The following is a 14790-nucleotide window of genomic DNA, read 5'->3' on the forward strand; positions in this document are numbered from 1 at the left end:
CCCAGGTGGTAATCCGGCCCAGAGTATATGTAGATATGCATAAATAAATAAAGATTTGATAGTAGGTTAACAGTCTTCCCATCAAATAACATTAAACAACCGTAAGCTATTTTACGGATAATTTATTTTAAAAAACATACAGATAACCCACCTTAAATATCTGTATATGTGTATATATATATATATATATATATATATATATATATATATATATATATATATATATATATATATAATCAAACATATATCTGTAGAATAATAACTACAGTTTAAAAAAACAAAAACTTAAATATCATGGTAAGTGTAACTTTTTTTATTCTATTTTTTTTTACAATTTCTTTTAACATTTTTTCCAATTAAATGTAATGTTTTACTGAAAAGAAAATTAAAATACTTTTTTTCATACAAAGAATTCACTGTACTTCAACGTTCAAGACTATTAAACAATTGAATAATACTGTTAAAAAAACAACTATAATGTCCCATTAAAATAATTTACAGATTTCAACTTTTATTTTATGTTAAATATTTGTAATAAAAGTGATTTACTTTTTGTATGCTATTTGCACTCATTCTAGAAAAAAAAAAAAAAACATGAAAAAAATCTTTAAAATATTACACAAAATGTCTGTAAAATAACTCTATTTTGTGTCGGTTGTAAATGCCGCCCACACTCCGGACCAGCAGGCGGCGGTAGTGGATCCTTCACAGCCGGTTATGATTTACATTTGAATAGAAGAAAACACAAGCACAGGAATCTGAAAACCGAAGTTACCCGGTAGAATTGTGTCCGCGTTAATAGATTTAAGGATAAGCAAAACTTCTGCCCCAAAAATGTCCAAAAGACATCGCCTGGATTTGGGCGATGATTACTCGTCGTCTAAGAAGCGGTCTGAAGGGTAGGTGAAGCTCCAGGGTTAATATGTCTGCCTGAACCAGTTAGATACGAGCTAACTGCTAGCCGCTGCTAGTTCAGTTGGCTAGTAGCCATTATGGATGTACAATAAGACAGCATAATCTTAGCTGTTAGACTTCTGGCTCTGGTGTTAGCCACGGATAAACAACGCCTGAATGTCCCTCTGACACAGGGATATAAATGTATTGCGCTACACTGTGTTAATAATAACTTCATGTGTGTTAGCTTATCTAGCTAACAGACGTTACCTTCACCGTTGAGGCACGTGTGTGTGTGTGTGGCTAACGCTCACTGAGCGAGATGCTAACAACCTTAGCTAAGGTAGCTTAACGTATAACTATCGTTAACGGTAGCTGGCTAGCTTCAGCTACACATTAAAACGCCGTGATTTCATTTATAGAATTGGAACCTAAAATCAGAAATTGTCGCGATAAGAGCTCTTTACAAACACCCTCCTTATCACCGCACTAGCATGCTTGCTTACCGAAACTTTGTCAGTTCTTATTTACCAGAAAAACTGTTTTTCTAAAGTTAACACACAACTCACTTGGCTTCGTTAGGTACTGTCACACATAGGTGACGGTAATAATGTTTCAATTCGTCACCCTGTTAAAATAATCGCCTAACAATTTTTTTTCAAGTTTTGCAGGAAACCCAAAAAACTTAAGCAAAAGTGTAACATATGACATTTATTGATCATTTCACTCAAAGAGGATGAAGCAAAGGGTGGCTATTTGCATAGTAATAACACTGTGTGTAAATGATGTAACTTAAGATAAATAAATGACTTAGGCCATTTTTTAACATGTCATTGTGACTTAAGCAAGATATGGTAACACTTTATTTTGAAGGTGTCTACATAAGAGTCACATAAGCCTGTCAGAAACATGACATGACAAGTATCATGAGCATTAATGTTACTTCAAAGTGTCATTAATGTTCATGACACATCCCATGTGATGTTTATGACACACTCATGTCACTCTTATGTAGACACATTCAAAATTAAGTGTTACCATATTTTGCTTAAGTCACAAAGGCATGTTCAAAATTTTAATTTGACTTAGGCATAATAAATCTGCTTAAGTCACACACTTGACATAGGCCATTATCTGAAAGGGGTACAATCACATGATCTGATCAAGAGGATGTAGGCAATTTTACCACAGGTGGCTGGCGTCATGAGGAGATGATTTAGGCAAAAAAACAATTTTGACAAAAAAATAACTTATGCGATTATTTTAACAGTGTGATGAATTGCAACTTTATTATACAAGAGTCGTTAATTCGTTTTATTGATATTTTGAGGGGTAGACTGTGATACTGTTCATTTGCATTGCACTTGATTTTGAATGTTTGTTTTGTCCAAACTATGAATAGTGTTGGCCAAATATTATGTAACCCTTCTAACAATGATCTAAGGTAAAACAAAAACTAAATTGTAGTTTAGTCTACTTTTGTATCGTTAACTTACTGTTAAACTGCCATTAAATAATGTAATATTTATGTTGTTTTTTTGTTTGTTTTTGTTTTTTTATTTTTTTGATCCTTATAATACCTATGATACAAAGCCATTTTGCTTTTATTGACTTAACAAATGCCGCATCTTCACATTCTTTACAGAAGTGGTGGTGGCTAGTCAGCTTGTATTATCATTATTTTTTTCATCATTGACGGATTTATGTCAAACTATTTTTAATTTGAAAACTATAAGGGACAAAGTATGTTTATGAAGGTTTTTTTGATGGACTTATGGGCAGATATATTAAAGAGTCAACTGTTTAATAGTGATGTTGGATATCAATATCAGCATCTTCCTCAAAACTTCTATTATTGAACTTGCATATGTCGTATAGGAGTCACTTTATTTACGAGTTATTGACTCGTTAGAAGTGTTCACTTCTATATCCAAGTCATAATTATGACTGGGAAACCCTGAGTTATATTGTCAACCTGCTGTTTTTTAGTATAAAATAAGTCTGCCATTTAAGACAATTCAACCCAAATTTTATGAAAATTCTGCTATGTTGTCAATGCAGTGTTTTTAGCCATCGTATTTACAACTCTAAAATCATTCAGCCATCTAGAGTTGTCTGTTGTGAACACTTGCAAGTCGTAACAATGGGAAAGATTTCCATCTTATGTGATGTGAACAGGGCTTTGTGATTATCTGCCAACACTGCTGTCAAAAATGCAGTAGGTTGAAAATATTTTCTTGTGCATTGGGTATAATTATAATGATGCCCTATCTGTTTTAGTGTCTTGTTTTCATATTGTGGCTCCTAATAAATAATCCACTGTTCTTTTTTGTTTATTCGTTAATAAAAAACAAAAAACATGATGCCCTATATTGATGTTTATAGGAGAGACCGGGACCGTGACAGAGACCGTGAGGACCGCTCCAGGGATAGGGACCGAGACAGGGATCGGGACAGGGACAGAGACCGAGATAGAGACCCGAAGCCTATTAGTGTCCCATCTAACAGCACGGCGCCCGTGCCATGCTTGGCACCCATCAAGCAGATGGCTATGCAACAGCAGATCAACCCATTCACCAACCTGCCGCACACGCCACGCTTCTACGAAATCCTAAAGAAGAGGTTACAGCTTCCTGTGTGGGAGTACAAGGAGAGCTTCAGCGATATCATCACACGCCATCAGAGCTTTGTCCTTGTTGGAGAGACTGGTTCTGGGAAGACAACACAGGTCTGACATGCATAAACAGCATATTCAATATGATGTCATAGTGTTGCTATAGAGTTATTTTCTCTTAAATAACTTTATCTGAATTAATTGCAACTTTTGCTTCAATCTCCAGATCCCACAGTGGTGTGTGGACATGGTGAGGGGCCAGCCTGGGCCTAAGCGGGCAGTAGCCTGTACTCAGCCCAGGAGAGTGGCAGCTATGAGCGTGGCTCAGAGGGTGGCAGACGAAATGGACGTCATGCTTGGACAGGAAGTCGGCTACTCCATTCGATTTGAGGACTGCAGCTCTGCTAAGACTATTCTCAAGTAAGTGATTGAGGTTTCTTTCTATCTTGTATTTAAAGGAACAGATCAACCAGTGTTATTTGTTGTGTTTCCAGAGCATCTGAATCTAAAAAAAGCATGTCTGTAATTTCTTTAGGTACATGACAGATGGTATGTTACTAAGAGAAGCTATGAATGACCCGCTGCTGGAGCGATACGGTGTGATCATTCTGGACGAGGCTCACGAGCGAACTCTGGCCACAGATATCCTGATGGGAGTACTCAAGGAGGTGGTGCGTCAAAGACCGGATCTGAAGGTACTAGTTAATTTTATATAAACAGCAATAAATTATTTGCATGGTTTTATCATTGTATATGTTATGTTTTGCGTCAATAAGATGCTTTACTCAATAGCTAGGCTTATAGGAAATTAATTTATTGTGCAAAAAACAGTTGCCAGTACACATTTGTGCCTCTCAAGGATTTACATCACTGCTTAACAAGGGCTCTCACTTGAGTGTTTGGGATGGTTGCAGGATGGCACTCATCTAAACATACTGACACAGACTTATTGATTCTTAAATACAAGCTGGAAAAACAACTCGTAAAGCAAAGTTTCCCGTCATGCACAGGTGATTGTCATGAGCGCCACGCTAGATGCTGGGAAGTTCCAGGTATACTTCGACAACTGTCCTCTCCTGACTATCCCTGGGCGTACACACCCTGTAGAGATTTTCTACACTCCCGAACCAGAACGAGACTACCTTGAGGCAGCGATCCGCACTGTCATCCAGATTCATATGTGTGAGGAAGATGAGGGTGACTGCCTTCTCTTTCTCACCGGTCAAGAGGTAAGACTTGTGGTGCTGGTATTACTGGCTCAGTGGACTTTTTATAACGGCATAGTTTTGTTTCCTCAACACACAAAGCTAAATTGTAATTTTTCTTTCAGGAAATTGACGAGGCCTGCAAACGCATCAAGCGAGAGGTCGATGACCTTGGACCTGAAGTCGGAGACATCAAAATCATTCCACTGTATTCTACTTTGCCACCACAACAGCAGCAACGGATCTTTGAGGCTCCTCCTCCAAGAAAACCCAATGGTGCAATTGGAAGAAAGGTACATTTTTATCTAACTGAACAGATTTTACTCCAAAACTGCACCAGATTAAACACATTTTCTTCATATTTGGCCATTTCTCACGTTTTTATAATGAATCTTTTCATCCTCAGGTTGTGGTTTCGACAAACATTGCTGAGACCTCTCTGACAATTGATGGTGTGGTGTTTGTCATCGATCCTGGATTTGCCAAGCAAAAGGTGTGTGAAGCTGAACTCCCCTCACTGGATTTTATTGCATTTAATCCTGTTTGTAACATGGTGGTACATCAAAACGTCTTTAATTAAATGCAGATACAGTATGTTTAAGGGGTTAGTGCTCCCTTGTGTACGTCAGGTCAACTATTTAATTTAAACATGCATTCAAATGTCTGTTCAGGTTTACAATCCCCGTATCAGAGTGGAGTCTTTGCTCGTCACAGCCATCAGTAAAGCTTCTGCCCAGCAGAGGGCGGGACGAGCCGGCAGAACACGTCCAGGGAAATGTTTCCGCCTCTACACAGAGAAGGCCTACAAAACAGAGATGCAGGCAAGTGACAAGAAATACAAACTCCTTTGGCAAGAGAAAACAACAAAAATCTCAGTTAGCTTAGCCTGACCTTTACAGTGAAAAAACATATTGTTTGTGCTTTATTGATGTTGAATGTTTTTGTTGTCACTCCAGGATAACACATACCCTGAGATTCTTCGATCCAATTTGGGATCTGTTGTGCTGCAGCTGAAAAAACTGGGTATTGATGACCTTGTGCACTTTGACTTCATGGATCCACCAGGTGAGTTAGTCTGCATTAAAATAGATTGAATGATTAAGCATTTATTAATCTCTACTTGAGCATAGCTCTCTGACCTTTCTATCCGTCTCTTCCCTTTCTTTAGCCCCTGAGACTCTGATGAGGGCCCTCGAGCTGCTGAATTACCTGGCAGCCCTCAACGATGACGGTGACCTGACGGAGCTGGGTTCCATGATGGCCGAGTTTCCTTTGGACCCCCAGCTGGCTAAGATGGTCATTGCCAGCTGCGAGTTTAACTGCTCTAACGAGATCCTTTCCATTACTGCCATGCTGTCAGGTAATGCCCAGGACTGGGCTGACCTCTTCCTTGCCTTCTGTAGGCCAAGTCTCTTGGGGTTAAACACACTACTACTCTCTTGTAGTTTTGGGGGGAAAGTGTCCCACCTAGAATTTAGTTTGTGCACAGCAAAGTTTTTATCACAATGCTGTGCAACTGTATTTTTAATTGGGTATTACTGAAGTATTTTTTCACAGTTTTGATTCTCACGGAAGTCTTTCTGTGGTATCTTAAGCACCTCAGAATGTGCAACATGTACAGATATGATAGTGATAGAAAACAGAGAGGCAGATGCCCTTAGCATGCCGTCAAGGATTTTTTTTTATCATTTTAAGTAAATATCAAGCAATAATGTATTTGCCCAATGTCATGAAAACTTTTTGGGGATTTAATACTGAGAATGATCTTTGCCTGAACAAGTTGGTAATCATTTTGTACATATTGTATATTTATGTTACCATCCGAATTGTCGTTATGTCCCGATGTAAGAAAGTGGCAAATATTGGATTTTTTTTACACAGTGAGGTGAAGATTAACATTATTCCTAAGGAAATATTGTAAAGGGATTATATTGTATGTACAATAATCATTATTATTTTATCATGATACTGAATATCATAAGCTGCACGTCATGTTTTTCATAGCCATGCAGCCCCAATATAAACTCTGCAAAAAGCATCTTTTAATCCACAATTCAGTTTTAGAATTTTGGAATGCCTTTTACTTTGGAGAGCTTCACTTAAATTTTAAAGCTCTCCCTTAACTTTATAGTTACTTTTAATTTCAATTGTTTATTGAAAAGTGAGTGAGCTTTTTCACGAGTGTTTCATCACCTAAGCAAGTGGATAGGGCAGGCACCACACAATATTTTATTCATATTCATCGCCTTTTTCAGAATGTTCTTTTAATTGAAATAATGCTTTGTGAATTTTAACTATGTGTAACTTTTATAGCAGCCTGGAAGTATTTTAAGTATCTGCTCTCTTAAAGGCCTAATCTTTATGTCTCAGTACGAAGAAGTTAAAGCATTGCTGGTGTCCCTAACACTCTGTAGTTGTGTGAAAACTCTTGTTTTACAGATGTGGTTAAATGACCCCCTCTCTACGAGCTAATAGCCATTACAGTTGGGAATGACCATGTGAAAAGACTGCAGCCCCCTTTGATAGAGCTTGTGGTCCTGCCCTGTCCCAACGCAGTGTCGAGTGCCCTAGCATCATAGGCTTTGCTCCATTTTTCTGTGAATATTTGACTCATCCCTATGGGCGGCTTTGTTGGGGCCCATACCAACCTTGTTTAGTCCCACAGTGCTTTGTCCGCCCCACGGAGGCTAAGAAGGCAGCAGACGAGTCCAAGATGAGGTTTGCTCACATCGACGGAGACCACTTGACGCTGCTCAACGTCTACCACGCCTTCAAACAAAGTGAGCATCAGTCGTAAAGATCACCCTTTTCAAGACTTAATATGCTTGAAAAAATGATGTGTGTTCTGAGGGGGTTCTCCAAAAAAATTGTTTTGATGAGTTTTCCATTCTCAAATACACCTCAACAGGGTTCCTATGGGTGCAGGAAATCCCGAAACCCTTGAATTTTTAATGTGGTGTTTTCAAGGTTTGAGTACTGTGTGGATTTTGAATTAAGAGTTTGAAACTGCTTTAAATTTAGGTCATATAGACCACAAAGTCTATTTACATAGAGGTGAACAATAAACTTTATTGTGTTTTTCTTTACTTTGTAAAATTCCAAAAAAACAAAAAAGCAATTTATTGTCTGTTTATAGCACAGTAACATCTGATTTTAAAGTGAAGTGAAATAATCCATATAGCATATGCACTGTATATACTGTATGTAGATCTGTTATTTACGACAGCTGTAAGGTGCTGAAAAAACTTGAAAATGCACTTTGAAAATGCTTTAAAAGTGCTTGAATTTGACTTTAAAAAGGTGAAAGATCAAGTGTCAATATTACACACGTGTAAGTTGTACTTTAAACCTTAAATCATGCTTGTACGCACAGTAAATGAACTCAGATTTAAGACTTAATCAAATGTCTGAATCCATGTTCTCCTTTTTCCCAGACCACGAGTCTAACCAGTGGTGCTATGACAACTTTGTCAACTACCGTTCACTGATGTCTGCTGACAACGTGCGGCAGCAGCTGTCCAGGATTATGGACCGCTTCAACCTGCCCCGCAGGAGTACAGAGTTCACCAGCAGAGATTACTACACCAACATCCGCAGAGCGCTCTGCACCGGCTTCTTCATGCAGGTAAAGGCAGATTAGTCAATGTTTGAACAGTGCTTAGGTAAGACAGTAATGTAATGACGACTTCTGTGATGTTTTAACAGGATGTAACTACGGATGTTTGTGGATCTGTCTGCCTGGTAAAGGCCTGAATTTATCTGTTACTAAATACATTTTTTTAATCCTCCAGGTGGCTCATTTGGAGCGCACAGGTCATTACCTCACAGTCAAAGACAACCAAGTGGTCCAGCTGCACCCATCTACAGTCCTGGACCACAAGCCTGAGTGGGTGCTGTACAATGAGTTTGTCCTCACCACCAAAAACTACATCCGCACTTGCACAGACATCAAACCAGAATGGTACGTGTGCATGTTTAAAGTGTTATTAAAAATGCTCATGAAGACAAATGAATATGTTTGAACTGTGCTTGTTCGTGATCTCCTGACAAACTAATGCTTTCTTGTGTTACAGGCTGGTGAAGATAGCACCCCAGTACTATGAAATGAGTAACTTCCCACAATGTGAAGCTAAACGACAGCTGGAGCGAATCATTGCCAAACTAGAGAGCAAGGAGTATTCCCAGTACTGAACAATAGCCAAGAAGTGTCCTGGAAAACAACCGCGTACTTTAGTTTTAGATCTTTCTTGTATCATTGTATCTTAATGTTTAAAATTCGGCATTTTGATTTTTATATTTTGTTTTGCTTTTTGTTTTTGTTTCTTTCTCCCATCAATGTTAATTCTGTAACTAAGTGTAATGTCAGATGAAATATCAGCAGCAAATATTTAGACCTGGCTATAAAGATTTTCAAAAGGAATATCAGAAACATGTCATTTAGATGTGGATAACTTTCCTTTAGGGGATTGCTGAGTCATAAAAAAAAATTGTGCTTGCTTTGTTTCTTTAATAAAGGAGCTTTGACTTAATATCTGTGTAGCTTGTTATTGCAAAAGTAGTGTGGTCAGTGGTAGAGGGATTATTTATGCTTTTGTGTTGGACTACTAGTTTAAACAGTTCGCTTGATAAAATATGTTAGGTCAAGTGGCCGGTTTTTGATGAGTCAATACACCGGTCAACACCTCCACTGTAGTTGGAAATAAAATAGTTCTAACATGAAACTGCTCACATCAAGATCTATGGATTATCTAAATTAATGAGGTATTTGGAAAGAAACGGCAGTTTTTCAATTTTTTTTGGTGCTTTGACCACCACAAATGTAGTCCTATCTAGTTCTATTATATTGCAGAGAAGGCATACATCTATGGTCAATATCTCCAACACTACATATCACACCAAAATTATCTGATAAATAGTACTACAGGTAAGAGAAACTAAACATTTTTGATCTAGGGGTGTGCTGTCCCTTTACAGCCACTTAGTCAGTTCAACACAATTGTTATGTATTACCACAACATGGAGCTCAGCATATGTTGCACTGTACAGATAATATGGGGACACATTGTTCTTGTTTGAGAATTTAGGAAACAAAATCAGGCTCAAAGCACTTTTAATTACATTGTTTTATCACAAATATTAAACATAATTCACCTTATAATGGTGGGTATAAATGTGGGTGCTGAAGCCCCCCAAGTCACATGATTGAAAACTTACAGGTTAAGAGACAAATAAAGTAAAGGGGGGAAAAACAAGTTGCTTTTCCTGGTTTTACTTAAATTCTGTGTAAATATTGAATAATTTTAGCAGGATGGGAGCAACATATTTGGGGTTAACTGCTCAGTGTAACCTGTGACAAAACCCTCCTGAGTTTACATAAATTCTTCAAGGATCATGATCCATAAAAGGTTAAAGGAGCTGTACACATGATCAGAACAACATAATAGCAGTAAATATATATTTGCTAGTTAAAGATAAAGTGGAGTAAAGGCATCCTGAATGAACAATCCTGCCTTGTGTGTAATGAACTGAGAGTCTCTGTTCTTTGTTGACACATGACAGTTTGCTCTGAATGTCATTTAGAGCACCTTTAGCGCCTTGCACCGCCTTATGTAATTTTTACATTTGCTGTCAATAGTGCTACTACTAATTTAAGTATTCAATGTTCAATTTCTAGGTAAATATTGTCTCACACCTCCCCGGATTTACTTCCAACCAACCAATATTTAGATTTTTTATCTTTTAAATTAAAATAACTTCTTGGCTGCCTATGCACTGACAGCAGTGACTGTTAACTACCACGGCTTTTCAATATCCTCGATGGTCTCCGGCAAGCACCTGTTGCGTGTCTCTGACAGCGTTCTTGCCACAATTGCCCCCAGTATAGCCGTAGAGCACAGGACGACCTGCGGCAGGTCCTTCCACACCTCCTCCAGTAAGAGAATTAAAGGAGCCACAGCTACACCAAATCGAGCCATGAAGGAGTTATAACCCATGCCATTCTGCCTAAAAAAGGACAGAGGAGACAAACTTTAGGACTCTTAAGTGACCATTTTATTATCCTGCAATGTTGATACATTTCTGTTGATACTGCTCCTGACAGGTTTGTTGATATTGATAAGACAAAGATGAAAAGGAGTGTCCAGCTACCTAATGACAGTGGGGTACAGCTCAGAACTGTAGAGCACAATAGTTGCAAAGGATGCTGAGGAAAACCCTTTTCCGATGATTGCCACCACTGTCCTGGCAACAGGCATATCTGAAAAGAAGACATCAATAACTGAGGGATGCCTTTAAATTATGGCAGTTGTTCATTTTAATTAGGAAAATAATAAGAATTCCTCATAGATTCATGTGTGTATTTACTGTAATCTCTGTTACTGAAAGTAAAATAACCCAACCTTTGGATGTCAGAGTGTGGACATGAATGGCTGCCTACCTTTAGGTACTACAACATTAATTCCAAGACAGATGCCAGCCAGCAGCAGAGCTCCCACCTCAGTGGATCGTCTGCCTATCTTATCCAGTAAGTAATACACTGATATTTTGGCTGGGAGCTCTACCACAGCATAGGTGAACTGAGTGAGGTAGATATTGAGCCCAAAGCCTGTGATGTTGAAGCTGATGCCATAAAATGTAATCGCCACACAAAACCTAAAGAAAGAAAAAGTAAAGACTCAATGAATGAAGAGTAAACTTTGTTTAGATTCACAACTATTCACCTGGATCTCCTATCCAAACAAAATTAACGAGCACAATGACGTTGGGAATACAGACCAGACTGCACCAGTACGTAGCATCAGTTTCCTCATTTTGGGTGTTCGTATGAGATCGAGGTAAGAATAGGGCCGATCTCTTTTCTCAGTCACAACAATAGTGGATAGTGTCTGAAAGCAAGCAAAGCAGCAATATTGTCTAAGACGTGATCCAAATTTAAATGATTCATAATTATAGTAGTGTATAAAATTATATAAATGTATTGTAATCTGGAATATTACAGGCCCAAAACTTGTTGTTGATTGTTGTTACTTTTTGGATTTAACCATTAACTGGAATGTACCAACCTCTGTTTTAAGTGTGTGAACTAAATCCTCTGTTCGGTTCATCTTGGCACACTTCTTCAGATACAACTGAGCCTGCTCCAGCTTTCCATTGGCAATGAGCCACCTTGCCGACTCAGGCATCCACCTAATGTTGAAGGAAAAGATGTTTTGCTCAATGCATTTACATGGTAATGAATTTCCTTGCATGTTTAACTTAAAAACAATTTTGAAAATAGGAATTACTGTTGCACATTTGATCTGAAACTGCTGTTAAACCTCTGGGAGATTAACCTTTCATAGTTGAAACATTATCTAATTACATTTTTGAGAGTTTGCAATATTAAAACATGTTTTTCCCCCCAATGTTTATGTTTAACCCATGCACGGGAACATGGACACATGAACACAGCAGAGGACTACTGTTGGGGTAAATGATCTGAGCTTTTGAGCTGTACCTCCAGGTAATGATGGCCAAGATGAGAGGTGAGGTGACACTGACAATTAGCCACCGCCAATCAGTCACAAAGTATGCAATAGCTGCAAATATTGTGTTCCCAAAAGTCCAGGATAAGCTGTCGATCACTCCGACCAGTTTCCTGTGCTTGATGTCCACCCACTCCACACCTGCCAAGAACAAACATCACTGGCAAAAAAACTTTAGACCTACATTTGGTAGCTAAAGCTTCTTAGGTGAACTCAACAGTGGTGGAAGAAGTATTTTAACCCCTTATTTAAGTAAAAGTACTAATACCACACTTTGAAATGAATCCACTACAAGTAAAAGTCCTGCATTCAAAAATTACTTGAGTGAAAGTACAAAATGCAGAATGGACCCACTCAGATTGTTAAATATATTCTAAATATATTGTTGGATTGTTATTATTGATGCATTTATGTAAGCAGTGTTTTACTGTAGTAACTAAAGTAACTAAAGCTGGCAGCTAAATGTAGTGGAGTTAAAAGTACAATATTTGCCTCTAAATGTAATGGAGTAGAAGTATAAAGTTACATAAAATGGAAATACTCAAGTATAGTACAAGTACCTCAAAATTATACTCAAGTACAGTACTTGAGTAAATGTACTTAGTTACTTTCCACCACTGGAACTGGAACAGGTATGCTTACAACAGAAATATAAAGAAAATTAAAATAATTTATTACTGAGGACTGTTGAGACGATGATGATGCCGGTGATGCAGAACCCAGTGAAGAACCTCAGCGCTGCAAACATCAGGTAGGATGTAGAAAAAGCACTCGCAACAGCAAAGAGCAGTGCAGACACATAGGACACCAGCAGCATAATCCTTCGGCCATACCTACAGAAAGTATCCAAATTTAAACTGTGTTTAATGTTTGAAACACTGGGTAATCAAAGTTATGAGCTAAATGTCAACTGTACTTGTCACTCAGACTTCCAAAGGTCATGGCCCCGAACATCACTCCAAGAAAGAAGATGGTAGCAGTCGCTTTGTTTTTGCCTCTTCCATCACACACCAGGTCCCACTTGTACAAACAAATAAAAGAAGTGGTTCATGCTTCTGTTATACACGACGGAGTATTAGGGCCACATTTAGAAAAAAACAAAACAAGATTAAGGTCGTAAATATTAGATCAATTACAAGACTAATGTCTTAAATATTTAATTAATTACAAGAATAAAGTCGTAAATATTTAATTAATTACAAGAATAAAGACGTAAATATCTAATTAACTACGAGAATAAAGTCGAAAATATTTAATCAATTACAAGAAAAAAGTTGTAAATATTGAATTAATTAAAAGAATAAAGTTGTAAATATTGAATTAATTACAAGAATAAATTTGAAAATATTTGGTTAATTATGAGAATAAAGTCGTACATAATAGGTCGGCTGTTCTACTTAAAACGGAAGTAGGTCTTAACGAAACGACAAAAGTCAAGAGTGCAACAGTGGGTCCTTCTGCTGAAAAGATGCAATTTCTTGCATATTCTTTTTCTAAGTCCCTATACTTATGATAATGTGAAGCTGATGTGCCAAAAGATTGAGTATCTCCTTGTTTGTGAAACCTATTTTAAAGTACATTTCTATGAAAAGCTCCATGGCCCTCATTTTAACAACTCTCCTCTAATTTATATTATAAAAACGACATTTTATTTTGTGCTTTGGATATTTTAAAATCAACAATAATTGAAGGTCACCTGTGATGTCAGAGTAGACTTGAAGGTGGTGTTATCGTACACCCATCCGTTCTGGCATGGCACTGTGGGTAGCGCAGTCGTGTTGGAGGAGTTTAGCAGCAGCTGATACTGAGGCTCTGCAAACATCAGACAGGAGTCTGGAGTCCCATCCTCCTGGACTGGAATACTAACAACCAGCCTCTCTGCCTGGGATAAATTCCTGAAAGCATCTCGGTCATCCAGAGAGCTGATGTCACAGTAGTGTGCGGGAACAGCAGCTATGAAGTTGCTCAGCATAAAGTGGCAGGGCAGAGTGAAGCGGCCGATGAAGCTGATCACAATAATCATTATCTGAAATCTTCCAAATCCATTAATATCATCTAGAACGTTCTCAAACTTCATTGTGGCTTCCCACTATGTGCAAAATACTTTGAAACAGAGATGACAAGGATCCTCATACACTCATGCCTTCACGCTGAATAGAAGTAGACGTGACTCTACGACTTTGTCATTTTTCAAAGAAAGGGCTGCTGGATCACAGTTGGAATTGGTGAATGTTTTACCTCACGTAACCACTTAATAACTTTTGTCTGTCTGAATGTGAAGCAAAGTATGCATCTGTGGCAATAGTAAAAGAAGGAACCTGAGTATGTGGTGGAATTAGTCATTTTATTACATCTGATTTGATCTCTTTATAGCATTCCAACTTGAAGAGTAAACATTGTTTAGCTGTAGTGTGATATGATTGCATTTGTTTTTTTAATAGCATGACAAACGCACAGAGTAAGGTAGTTACAGTTTTGCTTTGTTTCATCAATGATCTTCCAGCATCCTATGGGGCTACTTATTACTATAAAGAAACAAGCAAAAAATGTCTTG

At 37.9% G+C, this 14790-nt stretch overlaps 2 protein-coding genes across 2 annotated transcripts; one reads left to right on the forward strand and one right to left on the reverse strand.

The window, feature by feature from the left end:
- Positions 1–730: 730 nt before the first annotated feature.
- On the forward strand, positions 731–9242 carry LOC131977456 (ATP-dependent RNA helicase DHX15). Its single transcript, XM_059340766.1, has 14 exons — positions 731–899; positions 3280–3622; positions 3735–3928; positions 4044–4203; positions 4519–4737; positions 4839–5006; positions 5120–5206; positions 5385–5534; positions 5670–5778; positions 5882–6073; positions 7371–7493; positions 8148–8338; positions 8505–8674; positions 8787–9242. Exons 1-14 carry the CDS (start codon positions 835–837, stop codon positions 8902–8904), a joined length of 2289 nt encoding a protein of 762 aa, XP_059196749.1. The 5' UTR covers positions 731–834; the 3' UTR covers positions 8905–9242.
- A 1263-nt stretch (positions 9243–10505) lies between these two features.
- Positions 10506–14313, reverse strand: LOC131971816 (solute carrier family 22 member 7-like). Its single transcript, XM_059333482.1, has 9 exons — positions 13933–14313; positions 13153–13256; positions 12915–13069; positions 12209–12377; positions 11775–11898; positions 11488–11597; positions 11150–11364; positions 10861–10969; positions 10506–10716 (listed from the first exon to the last, which is right to left on the reverse strand). Exons 1-9 carry the CDS (start codon positions 14311–14313, stop codon positions 10506–10508), a joined length of 1578 nt encoding a protein of 525 aa, XP_059189465.1.
- Positions 14314–14790: the final 477 nt, after the last annotated feature.

The sequence above is a fragment of the Centropristis striata genome, chromosome 1 (assembly GCF_030273125.1).
Source record: "Centropristis striata isolate RG_2023a ecotype Rhode Island chromosome 1, C.striata_1.0, whole genome shotgun sequence".
Taxonomy (NCBI): domain Eukaryota; kingdom Metazoa; phylum Chordata; class Actinopteri; order Perciformes; family Serranidae; genus Centropristis; species Centropristis striata.

What these genes read in the sequence shown, in the direction of transcription:
- LOC131977456 (XM_059340766.1), top strand. Translation starts at nt 835, where the DNA reads ATGTCCAAAAGACATCGCCTGGATTTGGGCGATGATTACTCGTCGTCT. An exon ending in TGACTTCATGGATCCACCAG is followed by an intron (nt 5,779 to 5,881) that starts GTGAGTTAGTCT and finishes CCCTTTCTTTAG; the next exon opens with CCCCTGAGACTCTGATGAGG. An exon ending in ACAGACATCAAACCAGAATG is followed by an intron (nt 8,675 to 8,786) that starts GTACGTGTGCAT and finishes CTTGTGTTACAG; the next exon opens with GCTGGTGAAGATAGCACCCC.
- LOC131971816 (XM_059333482.1), bottom strand. Translation starts at nt 14,313, where the DNA reads ATGAAGTTTGAGAACGTTCTAGATGATATTAATGGATTTGGAAGATTT. An exon ending in AGTCTACTCTGACATCACAG is followed by an intron (nt 13,257 to 13,932) that starts GTGACCTTCAAT and finishes TGTTTGTACAAG; the next exon opens with TGGGACCTGGTGTGTGATGG. An exon ending in CTGTACCCCACTGTCATTAG is followed by an intron (nt 10,717 to 10,860) that starts GTAGCTGGACAC and finishes GTCCTTTTTTAG; the next exon opens with GCAGAATGGCATGGGTTATA.